At 40.8% G+C, this 23,382-nt stretch overlaps 1 protein-coding gene and 1 long non-coding RNA gene across 3 annotated transcripts; both read left to right on the top strand.

Moving 5' to 3' along the window:
* The first annotated feature begins 2,600 nt into the window (after positions 1–2,600).
* Positions 2,601–11,067, top strand: LOC103282477 (uncharacterized). Its single transcript, XR_507878.3, has 3 exons — positions 2,601–2,766; positions 7,323–7,367; positions 9,796–11,067. It is a non-coding gene; the product is annotated as an uncharacterized LOC103282477 (long non-coding RNA).
* Positions 11,068–17,630: 6,563 nt separating this feature from the next.
* On the top strand, positions 17,631–23,109 carry LOC100568089 (uncharacterized). 2 transcript variants are annotated; one of them, XM_062971695.1, is made up of 3 exons: positions 17,631–17,731; positions 21,098–21,141; positions 21,836–23,109. In XM_062971695.1, exons 2-3 carry the CDS (start codon positions 21,139–21,141, stop codon positions 22,787–22,789), a joined length of 957 nt encoding a protein of 318 aa, XP_062827765.1. In that variant the 5' UTR covers positions 17,631–17,731; positions 21,098–21,138; the 3' UTR covers positions 22,790–23,109. The 2 variants fall into 2 exon arrangements, with proteins under 2 accessions (XP_062827765.1, XP_062827766.1); XM_062971696.1 differs by having other exon boundaries at positions 17,634–17,728.
* Positions 23,110–23,382: the final 273 nt, after the last annotated feature.

Below are 23,382 nucleotides of genomic sequence, written 5' to 3'. Positions count from 1 at the left end.
AAGTGGCAGAGTTTTGTGGGGAAGGAGTTGCCAAGCTCATTCCTCACTATGATAAGTGCCACAGCTTGTCTAATAAAAATGGGCTTAACTGAATTTTATTTCCCTGATCCGAGATATTACTCCATTGAGCAGCTCATACCATCGAAACTGACAGCAACTGCAACAGGGCATAAAGATAATTTAGAAGAGGTGTAACAATTTAGTCATCACAGACTGACACCTATTTTTTCAAAGAGCTCAGGTTCTAGACTTCAGTTGCTGAAAAGAGGAGAAAGAAGGTTTCTTCTCAGTCTCCCACGTTTGGAGGATCCATGTTTGCCGCCTCCTCTTACACAGAAACAGGAGTCACTCATGGCAAGAAGTGAAAACACTTCTACATAAAAAACTGTTAATTCTGTCTCTTGCACTTCTGAGCCAAGGAGGAGGAGGTAGGGAGATCAAAGATCAAATAGGAAGAGCATGATCTGTCCTGTCCCTAATATATTTAGATCTTTCACTGTCTCACGTTCCAAACAGGTATGCTCTTTAGAACAAGGGTGGAACTGATTCGGTCTTTCAGATGTTGTTGATCTGCAAATCCCCGCAGTCTTATCATAGCCAATGGTGAATGCTTGGAGTTGCAGTCCAACAACACCTGAAGATTAAAAATTCATCGGTGGCTTCTGCTTCAACTTGGTGAGATCTATTCTGGAATATTGGTTTATTTTTCTCACCAGGCTTAACCCACAGAGGCTTGGATCTCACTATCCACTACTGCTCTAAATTGCTTGATAACACTGTAATGCAAGTATCCTCTAGTAATTCGTTTGTATATGATTTTGAAAGCATTATACTTTGTTCCCAGAGCACACAACTAAATTGCAGAGTTTCCCCCCTTTCCTTATGCTAGAAATAACACTGAAATACCCAATTCCTCTTCCTTCCTTCCTTCCTTCCTTCCTCTTCTCTTTTAGGCAGCATCCCAAAGGGACAAATTGAGTACGCTCAGAAACTTCTCAGCTCTCATGTTAATTCAGAGCAAGGCTGAGATTTCAAGGAGAGGAGGATTTCTTTCAAAAAAAATAATGTGGGGGAGGGATAGTGGGTGGGTGGGGCCTCAGATCTGTAATGTGGTGAGAAATTTACTCAGACTATGGAGAATATACTAAGTTGGAAGTGTGGTGAAGGCAAGGAATTCATCAGTTTAATAAAAAACTCTACTGAGCAAAACATTTTCATAAGGGCTGGGCTGTGGCGCAACTGGTTAGTAGCCAGCTGCAATAAATCACTACTGACCAAAAGGTCATGAGTTTGAAGTCAGCCCCCATCCGATTGAGCACCCAATCATTAAAAATAGCCCAGCTCATTGTTGACCTAAGCAACCCGAAAGACAGTTGCATCTGTCAAGTAGGAAATTTAGGTACCGCTTATGTAGGGAGGCTAATTTAAATAATTTACAACACCATAAAAATTATCCAGCAGCGTATGGAAAGGAATGAGGAAGTAATCCATCAAGGACTCAGTGTCACAGTGGATGATGAAGCAGCAGCTCCCACTGTGGTCAGAATTGAGCGCACTCTCATGAAGCCTGGAAGCTGGAAAATGTTAAATTGCCTCTGTGTCTTCATCTCTGTCTCTGTCTGTATGTCATATGGCATTGAATGTTTGCCACACTGTGATCCCCCCTGAGTCCCCTTCAGGATGAGAAGGATGGAATATAAATACTGTAAATAAATTTTAAAAATCTGTTTCATTGCCTTAATGTGATGAAGTCCTATACAGGGCAGCAGGTATTTTTATCATTTTATTGTACAACCCTTGCCATTGCAGGATCTTTTTTCTAAATCAGGAAGGCTGTTAGGAATTGTGGGAGTTGAAGTCCAAAATACCTGGAGGGCCACAGTTTGCCCATGCTTGGTTTAGAGGCTGTCTACTCTGAACATCTCTGTAAGATTGAAACAGGTCTCTTTCACATAACACAGTGATAGTGCAGTGGTTCCAGTTTCCCTGCCATGACTTTATTGTACAAAACTCTGGGATTTGAAGCTTCTTCAAAGTCACTAGAGGTGCACTCTCACTCTTAGTTCTAAGTGAACCAAACTTCAAATCCCATGATTCCATAGGATGGGCCCATGGCAGTTCAAGTGGTATCAAAACACCAGAGTGGATAGAAAGAACTGAAGATGCTGCTGCACAAAATGGAAAGTGTCCAGTCTTTTCTCCATCTGATTCACTCGCAACATAGGATGTTAATTCTTGTGCACTTGTCCTATGGTCATCTTCCACAGGGAAGCACCCTTTACCTTTAATAGCTGCACCAGAAGGAATTTCATCAGGTGAAGTTTGCCTAACACTGTCCCAGCATACCCAGTGCCACATGGCTATTAAAGGTGCAGGAGCACTTGTCTCTCTTCTTACAAGGTGGTTAAAGTAACCTTGCACAGATTCAGCTGTTTAGAACAGTGGTTGCCATACTTTGGTCCTCCCGATGTTTTGATCTTTATCTCCCATAATTATTGGGAGGAGATATCGAAATATTACCCATTGGAGAAGATCCTACCAAGTACCTTGATGGTCCTTCAACAAGGCTGATGCATTTGGGATCTGTCTTTCCTTCCAGATTGCTTAATAAGCCTTAAGTTACCTTCAACTGCCATCAGCTGTATCCTTTTGCCTTTCAATGACAATGTCAAGAGCTCCATCTGGGAGGCATAAAAAGACCTCCAAGAGCAAGTTTGGTTGTACCTTCTTTACTCTCAAGTCTGGGGAACTGAACTGATCTTTGTGGTAAGTATTTTTATTAGTTGAAAGCTTGGGTAGAGTGCTTTCTATTTTTTCTTTCTGGGTGTATCCATTATGAATACTGCAAATGTTTAGCCTTTCCTCCTCTTTCCTTCAGTTTGTCAAGTGCACAGTCTAGAGCAGGGGTCCCCAAACTTTTTAAACAGGGGGCCGGTTCACGATCCTTCGGACCGTTGGAGGGCCGGACTATAGTTGGCCACCGAGTAATAATAATAATAATAATAATAATTCCAGCATATCTATCTTGTTTGCTGTGTCATACAATAAAATAACAACAACAACAAAAGAGGGTTGGAAGAGACCCTTTGGGCCATTGAGTCCAATCCCCTTCTGCCTTTGTGTACCGAAAGCACAAGCAAAGCACCCCGGACAGATGCCACCCAGCCTCAATGATAATAATAATAATAATAATAATAATAATAATAATAATAATAATAATGTGATTTTGTGATATGAAATCCAGCATATCTATCTTGTTTGCTGTGTCATTAATAATAATAATAATAATAATAATAATAATAATAATAATAATAATAATAATAACGGTTGTAAGAGAAAAAGAGACCCCTTGGGTCATTTAGTCTAACCTCCTTCTGCCCTTGTGCCATGGGGGCCGGATAAATGGCTTCGATGGGACACATCCGGCCCCCGGGCCTTAGTTTGGGGACCCCTGGTCTAGAGCTTATGGGAAATGGCTGGCGTGTGTTAAGTAATAGTCTCTAAAGTTTTTGCAAAATACATCAAGATTATTCTTCAAAAGATATTCTTTAAAAGATTTGAAAGAAAAATATTGTTTTCTTTTAAAACGCCACAACAGCTGCCTGAATAGTTTACGCCAGACACTGGAAAGGAAGTATTATTCCATCTGTAAATGGATGATTGACCAAACTGCTAAACTTTGCAGAATTTGATAAAATGACTTTTGTCCTTAGAAATAAAGCAATACAATGTTTTCAAACTAACTGGAAGTCTTTCACAGAATATATAGGTAGAACATTTACAGACTTATCCATAACAGCATTGAGTAATTAAAAATACATTGTCAGAAAGAAGAGCAAGATTATGATAAATGTTATACAATTAGTTCAACTTTATGTAGATTATGTGTGTATACACACACACATACAAATACATACATGCACTGCTTGTTAAGTGTGTTGATAGGACAAAAATATTGTAAGACTATCTCGGTGTAGGGTTGGGAAGTTTTCTTTCAAATAAGATGCATGTAGTACTATTATTAGAAAGTGTAAAATTGCTAATATTACTAAACTTACTAAAATCAAGACAATAAATAAAGAACAACACTCAAAAACAGGGGTTTTCCAGACAAGAAACAATAAGGGCCAATGAAACACCTCCCAACAAAGGATTCCCCCAGGCAGGAAGCAGCCAAGCTTTGAAGCTGCAAGGCTATCCAATGCTAACAAAGGTGGCCAATTGCAACATTCATGCTTGCCTCAAGCAGACGAGAGCTCTTTCTCCCACCCTGGACATTTCACAGATATATAAACCCCACTTGCCTAGTTTCCAACAGACCTCACAATCTCTGAGGATGCCTGCCATAGATGTGGCAGGAAAGAATGTCAGGAGAGAATGCTTCTGGAACATGGCCATACAGCCTGGAAAACTCTCAGCAACCCAGTTATTAATGTTGATTGGTAGCTTTATACACCAATAGTTAAATTATAATGTGTACACTTTGGAAATAATAATAATAATAATAATAATAATAATAATAATAATAATAATAATAATAATAAATATAGATATTGCATATGTGCTTACCTTCAAGTCACCTGTTGACTTATGGCAACCCTTATGGTAATCCCTTTCTTTGGCGAGAAATACTTATCGGAGTCATGCCAGATCTTTTCTCTAAAGCAGGGGTCCCCAAACTTTTTAAGCAGAGGGCCGGTCCACAATTTTTCAGACTGTGGAGGGGCCGAATTATCATTTGAAAAAAAAAAAAAACAAATTCCTATGCATACTGCACATGTCTTATTTGTAGTGCAACAACAACAACAATAACCAAAGAACAATACAATATTTAAAAATGAAAACAATTTTAACCAACATAAACCTATTACGATTTCAATGGAAAGTGTGGGCCTGCTTCTGGCCAATGAAATAGTCAAGTTAATTAGGACTGTTGTTGTTGTTGTGTGCCTTCAAGTCATTTCAGACTTTGGCTGAGCCTAAGTCTAAAATTAATTATTTATTTACTGCATTTATTTACTACATTTATATCCCACCCTTCTCACCCCGAAGGGGACTCAGAGCAGCTGTATGTACATACAATATATTATATTATTAGCATAACACAATATTAGCATTATATATTACTATATTGAACTATACGACTATACTATTATATAATATGTAATATATAACATACAATTAATATTATTATATGGTATTACTATTAGTATTATATTGTATAACATAAGATTATTATCAATATTATATGTATTTACAATATATTATATTATTAAAACTGATATAAAAATATTATATTATAAAACTGAGGTCGGGGGCCAGGTAAATGACCTTGGAGGGCCGCATCCGGCCCCCGGGCCTTAGTTTGGGGACCCCTGCTCTAAAGTGTAGCCCAAAGCATCTGGTATTCATTAATGGTCTCCCATCCAAAGACAAACCAGAGCTGACTTTCCTTAGTTTTTAAGATCAGCCAGGATCTGGAGCTTTAGTGAACTATTTATTATGTGGAGCTATGAACTCAATGTTGAGTCCATAGTAGCTGCATTTAAGGCAGCAGTGGCAGCAAAGGGTGTGAGTATCAAGTGACAATGCGTGTCCAAAATGCATCAAAACCTCACATGTTAGCTATGTCTTAGTGAGGTGCTTAGACTTTTACAGCAAACAACTCCTCAAGTTGAGGAACAAAGTACAAGTGTAGTAAGACTGTCTACAGAGCAATCTCTGGTAACTTTTGGTAAGGCATCAATTATGTACTATGTTGACTTTTCAGCATGTAGCTAAAGGTGTATTAGTTTTTCCCAGATAAATTAAACATCAGTGACCCAATCCTGATTGGGGAAGGAAGCAATGCTACTGAAAGGTTCAAGTGAGGCGTGGCTGATTCCTTGGGGGTATGGTGGGAAACAGCCTCCTCTCACTTGCGCCTTTCAGTAAGATTGCTACGCTCCCAGGTTATGTTTTCTGAGAAAGAAACACTCATTTCATAGACATCAATGCTGCTGTTTCCTTTTTTTTAAAGCCACTGTAATAACATGCAAATTTTCTGGGAAGGGGAGAGAATAACTAGTGGGGGGAGGTTTGAGATGTCTGTCTGTGCAAGGAGTCCTAATCTGGACATGCTGCCCCTGGTGGTGCAGAGAGTTAAACCACTGAGCTGCTTGAACTTACTGACCAAAAGGTTGGCAGTTTGAATCCGAGGAACAGGGTGAGCTCCTGCTGTTAGCCCCAGCTGCTACCAACCCAGCAGTTTGAAAACATGCAAACATGAGTAGATCAATAGGTACTGCTCCGACAGGAAGGTAACGACATGCCATGCAGTCATGCCGGCCACATAACTTTGGAGGTGTCTACGAACAACGCCAGTTCTTTGGCTTAGAAATAGAGATGAGCACCAACCCCCAGAGTCAGACACAACTGGACTTAACATCAGGGGAAAACCTTTACCTTACATGCTGCACATTTAACACTGGTTGTAGAAACCCAAGATTTGCCTCTTAGCTTTCTTTTTTACCCACAAAATTAATACCAAAGCATGTCTTTTCCGCCATGAAATCATACCGCTCAATGAAGCATGGGGTTGTTAGTGATAGACAGAACTAGATATTTGTATGGAAGGACTGTGAACTGTGCTCCAAGCAAATTCTTGAGCTCCAGATTGCAGGTATAGGTAACATTACTAGACTTGCTTAGGTGATTCTTGGAAACTTTTGAAAAAACACATGGCAACCAAAGTGTCAGGCAGAAATGTATGTGAGACAAATATAATTCATACTTATTCTCCAAAGCAACCAGGTTCTATGCCAAAGCTCTGTTTGAATACAAAGTTCTTTGCCTACTGAAAGAAGCAAAAGAGATAGCCCCATGTAAGCTGAAAGATAGCCCCATGTAAGCCGCCCCGAGTCCCTTCGGGGAGATGGGGCGGGGTATAAGAATAAAGTTGTTGTTGTTGTTGTTGTTGTTATTTATTAAGAGAGACATCCATGTGGCCTTCTGCCCAGCAATGATTTCTAGATCATGAATGCAGTTACTTGTTATGATCAATGGTGGTTCTCCAAAGGGTTGGGTGATGATCTTTCATGATATCACTCTTTGGTCCTTCAGGGATGAGAGTTCAGTTGTCACATTTGTCTACATGAGCAGCATGTTCTCTGCTACAGAACTCTGGACCTTCAGTCAGACACCCCAGGGGACAAAGTCTGGAGTCACAACAAACTCAATTTTGAGTAATAGATGAATCTTCAGACCTTTCTGTTTTTCTCCATTTCTTCCTTACTTTTTGATTAATGCAGTGGCTAAGCCTGACACATTTCTTCCTCTTCTAGCTTGCAGGTGACTGGCAATACAGAAGTACAGAACCTTTTAAAATGGTAAGCCCGATGCTTTTTGTTTCTGGAAGGGTTCATGGAGGGCCTGGGGACATTACATGCAGTAGATCAAGACTCTATTACTGGAAGCAAGTCTAGGAGGCAGCCAAAGCTGGCATTGAACTGAGACTAGGAAGACCTATATACTTGAAGATAAGCCGAGTTTTTAAATCTATTTTTGGGGGCTGAAAAAGCCTCTCTCAGCTTATAATGCGGTCAAGGTCAAGCCAGCAGCCGGAGCCTGGAGGCCACCGTATGTTTTCTTTTCCAAAACCTCCCTCCTCCACTTCTCCTCCCAGGCCAGAGTTATCTTATTTTTTTAAGAGAGAGAGAGACAAGAAAGGAATGTTTTCAAAAGCAAAAGGAGAGTGCGAGAGAAACCCTTCCAAGCCAGGAAGAAGAAAAAGATTGCATGGGTGGAAGGGGAAGAAAAAGAGAGATTCTTGCAAATTTTCAGGATTTATTACTACTACTACTACTACTACTATTGCAAGAACATTTGAGTCCAAAGGGAGGGAAAAAGAGAGCAACAGAAGGTGTGTATTTCTTTTTATTCCTAAGGAAACAAAAATGAGGTGGGTTTTTTGGGAGGGGGAGAGAAGTTTTAAAAAGCCTTTTCTGGCTACTTTTAGAGTTTGAAAAAGGGAGAAAGAAAAGAGGTGGGAAAGGGCAGGAGAAAAGAGGCCAAAGTTGTTTTTAGGGGGGCTTTGCTTGCATTTCTTCCTTGGGCAAATGCATGCCCCAAAGCTTGTAAATATTTATAAAGATGTCCCCCCTTCAAATAATATATGAATTTTGCCCTCATATGTTTGCAATTCTTTGCAAATCCTATATACGTATAGATATCTAGAGATTTCCATGTAGCTGTATATCTGTACCTATATGTATATATTTTATATATGAATTTTACCCTCACATGTTTGCAAGTATCTGCAAGTCTTATATATAATTATCTATAGATAGATAGATGTCTAGATAGATATATATTAATATAGATATATAGAGGTTGCAAATATTACAGAGGGAAAATGTGTGCGCGCACACACACACATATATAGAGAGAGAGATGTCTAGAACATTGATAAATAGGGCTTGCAAATATTGCAGGAGGAAAATGCACATAAAGGATTTGCAAACGTTTCAGGGGAAAATACAAATGTGAAATTAGTATATATAATTATAGATCTATATGTAGATTTGCATTGTTTATATAGGCATTGAATGTTTGCCTGTTACTATGTTGGAAGCCGGCCTGGGTCCCCATGGGGAGATAGATAGAGTGGGATACAAAGGAAGCTGTTGTTGATGATGATTATTATAAAGTTATTGTTGATACCACATTGTTTTTGTTGACCCTATTTTTCCACTTATAGATTTAGTTTACTGTTTTTCTTTGAAATACGGTAAATATTCAAAACTTTTAACCCACTGAGGCCTCAATTAACGTAATTTTATTAGTATATATTTTTATTTGAAATTTACCAGTAGCTGCTGTATTTCCCACCCTCGGCTTATACTCGGGTCAATAAGTTTTCCAAGTTTTTTGTGGTAAAATTAGGTGCCTCGGCTTATATTCTGGTCGGCTTATACTCGAGTTCAAATGCAAATAGAGCTCATTGAGAAATATTAGTAGAGTCTCACTTATCCAACACTCACTTATCCAATGTTCTGGATTATCCAACGCATTTTTGTACTCAAAGTTTTCAATATATCGTGATATTTTGGTGCTAAATTCGTAAATAAAGTAATTAATACATAGCATTACTGCGTATTGAAATACTTTTTCTGTCAAATTTGTTGTATAACATGATGTTTTGGTGCTTAATTTGTAAAATCATAAATTAATTTCATGTTTAATAGGCTTTTCCTTAATGCCTCCTTATTATCCAACATATTCACTTATCCAACATTCTGCCGGCCCGTTTATGTTGGATCAGTGAGACTCTACTGTATTTCCAAATGTTCAAAACATAGCAAAGAACAGTCATAATTCATGCCATGCAGAGAAAGAAGGGGAAGCGGGTTCTAGATAAGCAGAAGCAGTGACTAAGACTATGACTGGAAGGAAGGATAATAGAAGTTCAAGTGTAGCTAAAGTTAAAATTGGGACTGGGAGTTCATTGGGGCAGTTGCACTCTCTTGGTCCATTCTTACCTTACAACTTTATTATGAGGATGTGTAGATGTGTGGGAGAGCCATATGTAGACCTTGACTTGTGTGGGGAAGAGATGGTGCCTACATTTTGACAGTGACCTCAAGATAGTGGGGAAGAAGCCAGATGTGGAGACTGTAGGGAGAACCAAACCATAATTTCACAAAATAGTGGCTGCCATCTTGATAGGTAGAATCAAAAAGGACTTGAAGTAGCTGACAAGTTAAGAAGTTTCTTCTGGCACATGTTTTCCTAAGATGTCCTCTTTTTCTGTTTCAGCTCACCCTTTCAGCATTTCACAAAGGACTGGGGCAGCTTGAAGCCTATGTTGGTATGGATGAAGGGGTGGCTTTCCAGATGGACAACAAAATGTACTGGGACTCTCATAGTACTGGTTCCCCATGGGCCATCCAGGGTATAGGGAAAAAGAAACAGTCAAGCAAGTTTTGGATCAACCAACTCCCCTCAGGAAAAGTGATGTTGAGGAACATGATAGGCATGTATCTTGCCCCAGTAGAAACAAAAATAGATCCCGGAATATTTCCTATCCAACTTGTCCAATATTCGGAAAGTCCATGCCTGACATTTGAAGTCTTTTATAGAGGTAACAAAGTAGCTCTCCGGACCTATAATGGACTCTTCTTGGGAAGAGTGTACAGAGGGGCCGACACATTGGAAGCAAGCTTGTTCTTTCCTGAGGAGAACTGTTTTTTCCGTCCTCTGATTGGAGACCTTAACCCCCCTGCTTTTTCATTACTGAGTCTGAACCTAAGTGGCCTCACGGCGGCAAACACAGCTTCACATCTTGTGGGTCAGCAGAAGTTTGTGAACACAACAGAGGAACCAAAGGAGCATACTTTCACCATCACTTGGAATTTGGAAACTATTGACAGAACTTCATGGTCTCATTTGTGGGGCCTTGGCATCCATTCTGTATTTGATTTCTCCGTTGGGGGGGCAAAGCCCATATTGGTGTACTCCAAGGACAATGAGCACAGCCCCTGTGTGCAGAGGGATATTTCTGAGACGCTAACACAGCAGATGGATGTGCCTCCCATGTGTGAAGCCTGCGCTTCCCTCTTTGTTGACAACTATGTTCTTGCTGTCCTGCCATTCACAGCTGTTATTCGCAAGGTTATGCCTAGCGGGGCTTGGGTGGACCTCAACGAAAATGGAGCCTGGATGGGGCTTTACTATGAAAACCTCCGAATGGAAGTGAAGCACAAATATCTTCATAAATAGTGCCCAGCCATGTGAAGCAATAAGAATGGGTGACTTTACAAGGGAAGTTGTATTGTGGATCACAAATGGCCCTAACCAAAAGAAATGTGAGCAGTAAGACTCTGCAGCATTCTGGTTTAGGTAGTATGATTTTGATGACTTATTCTCCCTCCCCTGGAGTATTTCTACCAGGTCCTTTTTAATTCCCAGGTGCCTGAAGAAAACAAAATGATGGTTCCTTTTTATAGCAAGAGGGAGAGCCCTCCTCAACTTGTAGCATAATAATTCGGATGTAAATAAACTGGTGAAACCTTTGTATTGGGGGGAAAATCCTGACTCTGTTTGTGTCTAGCAGTGGTGAGAGATTTGGGGGTTATTTTAGTTTAGCACGGTGGTTCTCGACCTGTGGATCCCCAGGTGTTTTGGCCTACAGAAATCCCAGCCACTTTACCAGCTGGCTGGTAGAATGTCAAAACTGCACATTGCAGAAAAATGGTGGGTGGATGACAAAATATGAATGTGCTGAGTAGGGCAAGATGGCTAGGAAGCAATGCTGTGGGGAAGACTCAGTCCAGGATTTCACACCAACAAAGTGTAAGCATGGAGCAATTACACAAAGATGTGAAAGAGATTGAACCAACAATTGCATGTTTCCACTTGTTTGAATAATACAAATTTGAATGAAACAACATAAAGTCTCCCTCTAAGGCAGTGGTTCTCAACATGGGGGGTCTCCAGATGTTTTGGCCTTCAACTCCCAGAAATCCTAACAGCTGGTAAACTGGCTGGGATTTCTGGGAGCTGTAGGCCAAAACACCTGGGGATCCACGGGTTGAGAACCACTGATCTAAGGCTAAAAGAATATGACTTGTCCATGATCTAGTGCCCCATACTGACAGCATCTAATGGTAAAGACTCCAATAACCTCACCCAACAGCCTTAATTGGATATTGAAGTATAAGATGGAATCTTGTGGCACCTCACAGCTTCATCACCATGGGATTGAACAGGAACGCTGCTTTCTGGAACTACATCTCCAGATAGGAATAATTGTAGAAGACTGCCTCCTGCTGCCATCCCATTGAGTCACCATGGTGAATTAAACCTAAAGCTGCTCAGAGATCCAGGAAAATCATTAGAAATTCAACACCGGCCCAGTCTTTAAGAATACAGATTTCATTAAACAGTTAGGGTGTTTCAGTGCCATACTCTGACCTGAAACTAGACTGATATTGCTCCAAATAATTTGTTTCTTCCAAATATGCCTGAAGTTTTCCAGGCATCACATGTTCAAGCACCTTGCTCCAAAAGGGAACACGTTACAACTCCCTGTCCACAAAGATATAGTCCAAGACTCCCTTGGATACCTGAAATCGTGGATATTAGTGAACCTTATATTTTGACTATACCATAAATCACTCTGTGGGATCTAAAGAGCCCCATGAGCACTTCCAAGAATATTTTTGGTGTGGAGAGTAAGAGAAACACTGGCTATTGAATGAGTGGATAAGGGGCAGTACCGTATTAGGAGCCCCTGGTGGAGTAGTGGGTTAAAGCCTTGTGACTTGAAGGTTGGGCTGCTGATCTGCAAGCTGCCAGGTTCAAATCCCACCGGGGGGAGCGCGGATGAGCTCCCTCTATCAGCTCCAGCTCCATGCGGGAACATGAGAGAAGCCCCCCACAAGGATGGTAAAACATCAAAACATCAGGGCGTCCCCTGGGCGTCCTTGCAGATGGCCAATTCTCTCACTCCAGAAGCGATTTGCAGTTTTTCAAGTCGCTCCTGACACGAAAAAAAAAGTACGGTATTTGCAATAAGATAGTACTACAGTAGAATCTCACTTATCCAACATAAACGGGCCGGCAGAACGTTGGATAAGCGAATATGTTGGATAATAAGGAGGGATTAAGGAAAACCCTATTAAACATCAAATTAGGTTATGATTTTACAAATTAAGCACCAAAATATCATGTTAAACAACAAATTTGACAGAAAAAGTAGTTCAATATGCAGTAATGTTATGTTGTAATTACTGTGTTTACGAATTTAGCACCAAAATATCACGATATATTGAAAACATTGACTACAAAATGCATTGGATAATCCAGAACGTTGGATAAGCGAGTGTTGGATAAGTGAGACTCTACTGTATTTACATACTTCTGAGGCCAGGGAGGTTCTCTTTTAGGGAAATCAAACCCCCATGTCTTTCAAGGCAGCAATTAGGCATTTACCATGTTTTGGACTCACCCCTGCTAAACTTCCTCAGCCGAGATGGCCAAGGATCATGCTTACCTGTGGTGAGCTGAACTGCTTCAAGTGTATTGTTCACATCATCAGGCCTCAGCAAATGAAACTGATCCCATGAAAACGGACCAGACAAAGCACTAGACACCTCCCCAGATTCTGTAAGTGCGGCATCAAGTTCTGAAAAAAAAATTACATCTTTCTCCTAGCAAATTTTCAGAGCAGATGTCTATGGGTTGTGTACCTGATCTCTCAAGGACCATATCCAAAAGACACCACTTGGAATGGTGACGCAAACTTGAAGATACAGTCTGGTTTTTTGGCCTGTCCTACAGATGCATAGGAGGCATTTTCAAACACAGATCTTTAATATAGCTGTTTCATGACTCACAAATTATATGTAAAACAGCAGGCCACACAGTACTCAATACTTAGGAGTGATTTCCTTGACAGAAGTTACAGTTCTAAGAAGGAGCCATCTCATTGCTGGGTGCTTGCTAGTGGGACTTTGCCTTGTGCTATGCCTTTGTTCATAGCTGTGTGTGAACCTGCATCTATACTTGTAGATACAAAGAACCGTGCTGTAACTAACAGGCTCTTTTGCAGAGATGTTCTGACCACCTTGTACATATTCTCTGCTAGACTCGTGCCTCTCAACCTTTCATATGAGAAGGACTGGCAATTATTGTTTCTCAATGTGCGAGGAAACAGTGGCACATTGGCTACAAGTGATCCTTCCTTTCCTGGAGGCTCACGTAGAACAGCATGGCATGTGCAATGAAAGCATGAATGCTGCACTAAGTAAGGCTGTAGTCTGCTTTATTTGGACACAAAAATTCATGTGATCTGTCCAGGGACTAAATTATAAGTAGCCCCCACAGTAAAATGTTGCAGTGTGGAAAATGCCATGTTCGTTTTTCTATTGCTCCCCTTGTTTTCTAATTCCCACTAGTGTCATCCTTTCATAACAAGTCAGCATGTGTTGCTCTTTCAGGGTTAATTAGAATGTTTCTTTTCCTTCACAACTTTTAGAAAGTGGAGTTTTTGGCCCTTTGTGAGATCCCGAGGTTTCTCAAGTTGATATCTTATTATTGAGCAAGTTGGATGTACAAGATTAAAAAAAAAGCTCAAGAAGGATATCAATAAGCTAGAATTTTTCCAAAGAGCAAATCAAGCCTTAGGAACTGGGTATGTTTTGCTCAGAGAAGAAGAAACTGAGGCGAAATGATAGCTATCTTGTAGAGAAATGAGCAAACTTGTTTTTACTGCTCCAAACCAATGAATTCAAATTACAAGAAAAGAAACTCTACCAAAACCTTAAGAAGTGTTTTTAAAAATCCATAAAATAATAATAATAATAATAATAATAATAATAATTTTATTCTTGTATCCCGTCCCATCTCCCCGAAGGGACTCGGTGTGGCTCACATGGGGACCTAGCCCAAAATACACCACAAGATACATATAAACATATAAAATCAAAGGCTAATAAAATACAATAAAAACTTACAATAACCAATAGCCGTCCAGGCGCAGTGAGCATAATCAGGATTGGAGGCAAGGCAGTAAAGGTAATTACCGTATATACTCAAGTATAAGCCGACCCTAATATAAGCCGAGGCACCTAATTTTATCACAAAAAACTGGGATAACTTATTGACTCGAGTATAAGCTGAGGGTGGGAAGTGCAGAAGTTACAGGTAAATTTCAAAATAAAAATAGATGCCAATAAAATTTCATTAATCAAGGCATCAGTAGGTTAAATGTTTTTGAATATTTACTGTATTTCAAAGGAAAGCAATAAACTAACTCTATAAGTGGAAAAGTAGGGGCAACAAAAACAATATGGTATCAACAATAACATAATAATAATAATAATAATAATAATAATAATAATAATAAAAACTTCATTTGGATCCCACCCTATCTCCCCATGGGGACTCAGGCCGGCTTCCAACATACCATAGTAACAGGCAAACATTCAATGCTTATATAAACAATGCAGAGCTAGATATAGATCTATAATTATAGATACTAATTTCACATATGCATTTCCCCCTGAAATGTTTGCAAATCCCCTCTCTCTGTGTGTGTGCATTTCCCCTACAATATTTGCAAGCTATATATATATAGACATGTCTATATATATTTGTGTGTTCATTTCCCCCCTGTAATAGTTCCAAGCCCTATATATAGGTAGGTAAGAATATATTCATATCTATCCAGACATCTCTCTTTATATAGATATTTGCAGAGATTTGGAAACATATGAGGGTAAATTCATATATAAAAATAATGTATATGTATGGCTACAAATACACAGGTACATGGATCTATATGTATAAAGGATTTACAAAGACCTGCAAACATATAAGGGGAAATTCATATATAAAATTAATGTAGATAGATAGACACACATATAAAGGTACACAGAGATTGCAAAAGCTTGCAAGGGGTTAACGTCTATATAGCTATAGGAGAGTTTAACAAATATTTCAGGGGAAAATGCTTTCATAAGATTAATGAATATATATTTTTCTTCTTCCTGACTTCCTGGTGGGATCACAAACCTGCAAAAGTATTGGAAAATGAGCACACAAAGATACTGTGGGATTTCCGAATCCAGACTGACAAAGTTCTGGAACATAACACACCAGACATCACAGTTGTGGAAAAGAAAAAGGTTTGGATCATTGATGTTGCCATCCCAGGTGACAGTCGCATTGACAAAAAACAACAGGAAAAACTCAGCCGCTATCAGGACCTCAAGATTGAACTGCAAAGACTCTGGCAGAAACCAGTGCAGGTGGTCCCGGTGGTGATCGGCACATTGGGTGCCGTGTCAAAAGATCTTAGCTGGCATTTGGAAACAATAGACACTGACAAAATTACGATCTGCCAACTGCAAAAGGCCACCCTACTGGGATCTGCGCACATCATCCGAAAATATACCACACAGTTCTAGACACTTGGGAAGTGTTTGACTTGTGGTTTTGTGATATGAAATCCAGCATATCTATCTTGTTTGCTGTGTCATAAAATAATAATAATAATAATAATAATAATAATAATAATAATAATAATAATAATTTTGCCTATGTTTTACTTCCAAAAGTTGTGTGACATCTTCTTGGAGGTAAAATGTACTGGGAGAAGGATACTGGAATATCAAGGTAATTAACCCAGTTTTTTCTCTTTGTCTAGTGTTACTCACTGTCCAAGATACAAAGCCTTATGCCTTTATTCTGATACGAAAATGAGGGCCACTTCATCTCACACTCTTTCAAGTGAAATGCCTGCACAGGCACGAGGGATCAAGAGAAAAATGTCTAGATGAATGAGTAGACCCAGATATACAGCAGAATTAACTGAGTAGTACAAAGTTGGCAGAAGATGGAGCTAACAGAAGGAGCTCACCCTGCTCCCCAGATCCGAACTGCCGACCTTTCAGTCAGCAAGTTCAGCGGTTTAATCCACTGCACCACTGGGGGCTCCTGAGTAGTACAACATCCCTCCCTTTTCTACTTTAGCAGCTAATGAAATCAGGACCATAATTCAAGATCCTGGCTACCTGTCATCAAATACAAAAGCACTTATTTTATGTGCGGGATGTGCAGCCCAAACGGAAGTTGCCACTGGGAAAGGGAGACATTTACCTGGACCACCATGTACCCGGTCTAGGAAGTCATCTTGAAGGAGTGACATTGCAAGCCTTTATTTATTTGACTTATATCCCACTTTTCTGGAAAATTGAAAATCTAAGATAATATGCAGCAGAAAACGTTTAGACATTTTTAAACCAGTCTTCCAATTAAAATGCTACTTTTAGTCATTAACAATTTGTTATCAGTCTAGCCAAGTCTGTCTGCCCCGGTGGCGCAGCAGATTAAACTGCTGTGCTACTGAACTTGCTGCCCAAAAGGTCAGCAGTTTGAATCCGGGGAGTGGGGTGAGCTCCCGCTGTTAGCCCTAGTTTCTGCCAACCTAGTAGTTTGAAAGCATGCAAATGTGAGTAGATCAATGGGTACCACTCTGGTGGGAAGGTAACAGCGCTCCATGCAGTCATGCCAGCCACATGACCTTGGAGGTGTCTATGGATAGTGCCGGTTCTTTGGCTTAGAAATGGAGATGAGCACCATCCCCCAGAGTCGGACACAACTAGACTTAATGTCGGGGGAAATCCTTACCTTTACCTAGTCTAGTTGGTTAAGGATGATGGTTTGGTCAGCAAAAGCCAACTCAGGGGTTCTAAACCACAGTATTGCACTGGATGACCTAGAGACAACATTATAATCGAATCCACAAATGGACAATTAATTATGTGGAGTTCTATAACAACAGCTGCCCAGGTGCTGTAAATCATAAGGACTTACAATCTAACAAATTCTGGAGAGTTGCACAATTCCTACCTCTATAATGACAATTCTAATAAAGGGAGTGAGAATAATCTTTTCCTTTAACTTTAGAGCAAATAACAATGGTATTACATGGCAAACAATTTCCAGAGTAGAAAGATCCCATGCTTAAATTTAATTGCACTGAACCCTATGGAATCATCCATCCACTTCCACCCCATTGGAAACACTAAGCTCCCTTCAGCTGTGCCTTTTTGTCTCTGATTGAAAGAAGCCCAGTTCCATGTGAGAGGCATAAAATGTCTCCAGGGTGCTGATTTGGCCATTCTTCCTTTTCTACTCTTCAACAAGATTGCACAGCCATTGGACTGGTCCTTGTGCTAAGCTGGTAGTGTGTGTTTTCATTTAGTACTTCGGGCTTTACTGCCATGAAAAAATGTTATTTTGGCTGGGCTGGTGTTTTTTTTGGTAACTTCTCTGGAATGGGACCTTTTGCTTTAGCCCTCTTGTATGCTAACTCCACTTTTCTTCTACTTTCTGCTAGTGAGAAACTTTGCTTCTCTGCCCCACAGTGAACAAGGGAATGGAAGTCCAAACTTTGTTTTCTAGCTGGCTTTCTCCCTCCTTTCTTTGTCTACCTTGACCTCTTTTTATTCCCTTTCACTAGCTGCTGCTTTCTACTTCCTCCAGTTCAGAATTTATTTTTGTTTGGTTGTTGTTTTTTTTGCATAACTTGCCTAGTAGGATTTGTTTTGGTTAATCCCTTTGGCTCCTCTTTTGTCAAATACTATGGTCAAACCTAGGGGTCTGAGTAACATTACCTTTGAGTAACCCAGAACTTCAGCTGTCTCAAAGAAAATACCTTTGGGAGTATTGTGATGATTTAAGGGCTAGAGAAGAAACCAGAGACCAAAACCATACAGCTGGGATCTATAAACTGTTGGGTATTTGAGACATGTTGCCTGGGCTCCATCGCTTCTGTAAAATAGCAATTATCAGTCCTCAATGTTGCTCAGAGCAAGACCTTTCATGGCACCATTTCTCGGTTGGATTGATACCAAGGCCTTTTCTACACAGCCATATAATCCAGATTATCAAAGCAGAACATTCACATCATTTGCTTTGAACTGGTTTATATGAGTCTACACTGCCATAGAGTCCACTTTAAAGCAGATAATGTGTATTTTATACAGCAATGAAGCAGGGGCCAAGGGGGAGGGGGTTAGGGGTTCAACGCATGGTTTACTCATGAATACTGGTTAACCAAATCCCCATGTGTCCACTGAAGTTTATTGATGACTAGCTTGGAGGCCCGGCGTTGCCCGGGTCATTTGAGAAAAGCATTGTTTGCCTGTGTTCCAAGTGTAGGCTATATCCAATGTCAGGTGGGTTCAGTGGGTGTGTGTGAGCTCCAACTCCCATATGCAAGTCCCATCGTCCAGTGTCCATCCCTGTCAAAACACAGCCAGTATGTAGAGTAGGTCATGGGGGCTCCATGTACCATGTTTGGTCTTGATCAGTCATTTGTGTGGGTCGCGGTGCTGTCAGAAAGTGAGTGAAGGTATTGGAAGTCCCATCGTCCATGGTCCATCATCCTCCAAACTGCACCTGGGTGTAGAGTGAGTCCTGGGTGTTGTCTGTGTGAAGTTTGATCTTGATGAGACATTGATGGGGGTGACAGTGGTCTCGGGAAGTGAGTGAACATACTGCAAGTCCCATCATCCAAGGTCCAAGCTCTTTCAAACCTCACCAAGATGTAGAGCAGGCCATGGTGGCTGTATGTGCCAAGTTTGGTCTTGATGAATCATTGGTGGGGGTCACAGTAGTCCCAGGAAGTGAGTGAAGATAGTGCAAGTCCCATCATCCACAGTTCCTCCTCCCCAAACTGCACCAGGATGTAAAGTGGGCTATCCTGTACGTGTGTGTCAAGTTTGATACAGTTTTGTCATTCATGGGCATCACAGTGGTTTCTGGGAGGTGAATTGGATGAAGGTACTGCAAATCCCATAATCCTTGGTCCATCCTCTGTCAAAGTGCTGCAGCATGTGAAGTGTGTCATTTGTGATATGTGTGCCTGGTTTGGTTCAGTTCTGTGATTTGTGGCAGTTGCTGTGGTGTGAAGAAGTGAGGGAAGGTACTGCAAATACCATCATCTTTGGTCCATCCTGCCCCAATATACATCAGGACGTAAAGGGGGCCAGAGGGGTTCTGTGTGGCAAGTTTGGTCCATTTCCATCATTGGTGGGCATTACAGTAGTGTGTGGGAGTGAAAGTGTTTGAAAGTAGTGCAAATCCCATCCTCCATGGCCCATCATCCCCCAAACGGCACCAGGACATAAAATGGGTCCTAGGGGTTATGTGTGCCAAGTTTGGGCCACGTCAGTGATTCCTGGCAGTCACAGTGGCCTGTGAAAGTGGCGGCCAATCAGAAAGCTGCCACATACTCGCAAACAAACATTGACTTTTATTATATATATAGATTTCTAAATTATTTTGCATTATGGAACTACTCTTCATGATTCACTAAAAAAAAAAGTTTCAAACCGCCTCCTGAATTTTTTTCTAGCTCTGGCCCTGGAGGGGCCTTAGACTGCCTTCTAGCTGCCAAACACATGCCCTGCTACATACCTATGGTACCTTCTCCAATGTTTCACAGACAAAAGCTGGGAGAGTGTGGCCAAGAAACATTGGGGTATCAACAAGATGGTAAAAACCATTAGGGAGGAAGAGCAGGCAAACTAGGAAACATTAATAGTGGCTGAATCTATGAATTAAAGACCCACTCACTCTTCTGTTGACTTGAGTGTAAAGCTACTTTTGGGAACTTGGTTTGCTGCAACTGAGGACAAAGAGGGAAAATGGATTAGGGGAGAGAAATTGGGCCATTTTTAAAAGATGAAAAAGTGGGACGACAGAGGGTTAATCGAGTCTGTCCCTGTCAAATTGGGACGGTTGGAGGATATGCAATGCTTTTTTGAAGAAGGCATCTTTAGTAGGTCTTGGAAACAATGTTAACCCCTGGGCTGCTGTTCTGCTCAGAGTCTCAAAAACTAGTAGACACCATTGGGATGATGATAATAATAATAATAATAACAACAACAGCAACTTTATTTTTATACCCCGCCCCATCTCCCTGAAGGGACTCGGAGTGGCTTACATGGGGCCATGCCCGACACAACAATACAATAACAGTAGTAAGACAATAGAACAAAATCGCATCAATAAACTTCAACATCAGTAAAACAGTCATAAAAGTCAGCAAACAATATAAAATGTTAAAAAACGGGAGGCTAAAACATGGATCTGGGCCAAAATGCAGAAAACTTCACATGGGAGAGGTACTTTCAGAGGTAAAATATTCAATAAAGTGCAAAGTAGTAAGTAATAGTGGCCAGGCATCCTATTGTAGAGGATGGAACTCAGGATCATAGCCAGAAAAAATGGGGGGGGGGGGGGGAGGGGTTGAAACTTTCTTAAAGCAAATCATGAAGAATAGTTCCATAATGCAAAATAATTTAGAAATCAGGCTCGATAAACTTCAGTGGATACTCATGGGAATTTGGCTAACCAGTTAAAATTCATGAATAAACCAGATTTAAAAAAAACCTGGAAAATGGGGGGGGACCCTTAAACCCCCCCCCCCTTCTTGGCTACTGCCCTGATGGAACTGAAATATGCAATTTACCCATCGTTCTTCCTCCCGCAAGATTTTGAACAGAGCAATGAAGTAACATGACACCTTTATTCCTCTTTCTAGCTTGGTGGTGATTGGTTCCAAGGCACACAAAGCTTTTTAAAATGGTAAGTTCAAGTGGGATTTGGTTCCTCAAACTATAAGACCAAATAATTGATTGCTTGTAACTGTGTTGCCTGATGGCTTTTCTTGTTTAGCTTGGCAAGTGGCTCTTTGAAGAATTGAGACAAACAAGGGGTGCTGACGGAGATGGGGCACAACCTTTCCATATACTTCCCCACTGTGGTGGAAGGTCTGTTGTTGTATGCTTTCAAATCATTGTGGTGAGCATATAGACTAGGTGTGTAGGCAGGATAAATGACTCATCAACTCCAGGGAGAAGAGGTAATACAGTAAAGTCTTGCTTATCTAACATAAACGGGCTGGCAGAACGTTGGATAAGCAAAAAGGTTGGATAATAAGTAAGGATTAAGGAAAAGACTATTGTCAAGTTACGTTATGATTTTACAAATTAAGCACTAAAACATCATGTTTTACAACAAGTCTGCCACTTGTTTGGGAGCATTGCTGCCTTTGTGTTGGCTGGCCCGCTGAGTGTTTCTGCCTAGAGAAAGAGCTGTGGATCCAGGTGGATAATACAGAATGTTGGATGAGCGAAGGTTGGATAAGCGAGACTCTACTGTATGTAAAACTTGAAAGCAGTCTTCAGACATAGGGCTGAGGGTGCATAGTGATGTCATGTGTACCCTATAGGAAACTCAAATTATTCTCCAGAAATAAACTTAATTTGTTTCTATTCAGGCCATCCAGGAAGGGTTCTGCAAGGGTCTGGGCCAGCTTGAAGCCTACGTTAATGCGGAGGAAGGTGTGGCTTTCCAGATGGACAATGGCATGTATTGGGGCTCCATAAACGAAGGCAGAGTATCGTGCATTGAAGGTGTCACACAAAAAATCGAGGCTTGCAAATTTCATGTCATCTGCCTGCCTTCAGGGAAAATTATGATAAAAAACTGGATGGGCCTGTACCTTGCTGCAATGGATGTACCTTCGGAAGTACTCTTCCCGATCCAACCTGTCACGTTTACAGACAATGAGAACGAAGAGTATGATGTCTTTTACAAACACAACAAAGTAACTTTCAAGGCCTTCAATGGGCTTTTCTTGGGAAGAAGGTGTAACAAGCGCAACACTCTGACAGCGACCAGGTTCTATCCTGATGAAACCTGCTATTTCTATCCCGTGATTGGAGACATCCATCCCCCTGTGATGGAAATACTTGGGGTGGTGCCTTGTGATATTTCAGGAGTGAGTTGTACTCCTTATATTATGGGGGAACAGACTTTCACCAACTGGAGTGAGGATCCAGTAAAGCACACCTTCACTATGATATGGGAGACTTGCAGCTTTGACCGCATTATCTGGACCCGTCTGTGGGGGCTTGGTGTGATGTGTGCTTGCAACTTCAAGATCCTAGATACGAAAGCCAATGTGCTGTACTCTCAGAACAATGAGCAGGTTGTCAATGTGCTTAGGTTTATTGCTGAACATTTAACACAAGAAGTGGAAGTGCCTCCCAGGACTGAAGCCAGAGGCCAATTTTGTGTTGACAAGCAAAATTTTGCTGCTTTAGGTTTCACAGCCATTGTTCGAAAGACAAGACCTGATGAGAGTTTCACCTTTCACATTGTAGGTGGGTCCTGGAAGGGACTTGTCTATAATAAATTACGATTGGAAGTTACACATACACCCATTTGACTTTGGGAGAGCAGCAGAAACTTTTGGTCTTTCGACGAAAGTTGGGTACCAGTTGATGCATACATGAAGTAACAGGGCTGTGAACACGTAAATTTTCCCAATCTAATCCTTCGTTGGATGCTTCTGCTTTCTGGTACAGTTCAACTCTGGTAAAGCCTTGGGCACTTTTTCCTTGGGCACTTTTAGCACTTCCTCACTACTACCCAGGTGCCGGAATACAAAAATTATGATGGCTACCTTTTTAAGACAAGAGGCAGAACCCTCCTCACTTTTCTGCACGGTTGAGAGAAAGTCAATAAAATTGTGAATCTTTTTTTTAAAAAAAAATATATCTTGACTTGTTCCTGGAGGGTTTATGGGAGGGGCAGGGCAAGGGTGAATTGGTATGTTTTATTTATGGGAATTATGATCAAACAATAAATGAAATTAGGAACTCCTGGTGGTGCAGCTAGTTAAACTGCTGAGCTGCTGAACTTGCTGACTGAAAGGTCAGTGGTTCAAATCTGAGGAGTAGAGTGAGCTCATACTTTTAGCCCCAGCTTCTGTCAACCTAGCAGTTTGAAAACATGCAAATGTAGCAAAAGACATGTTTT

Source organism: Anolis carolinensis, chromosome 2, assembly GCF_035594765.1.
Source record: "Anolis carolinensis isolate JA03-04 chromosome 2, rAnoCar3.1.pri, whole genome shotgun sequence".
Taxonomy (NCBI): domain Eukaryota; kingdom Metazoa; phylum Chordata; class Lepidosauria; order Squamata; family Dactyloidae; genus Anolis; species Anolis carolinensis.
This window is presented reverse-complemented; position numbering and strand designations above follow the sequence as displayed.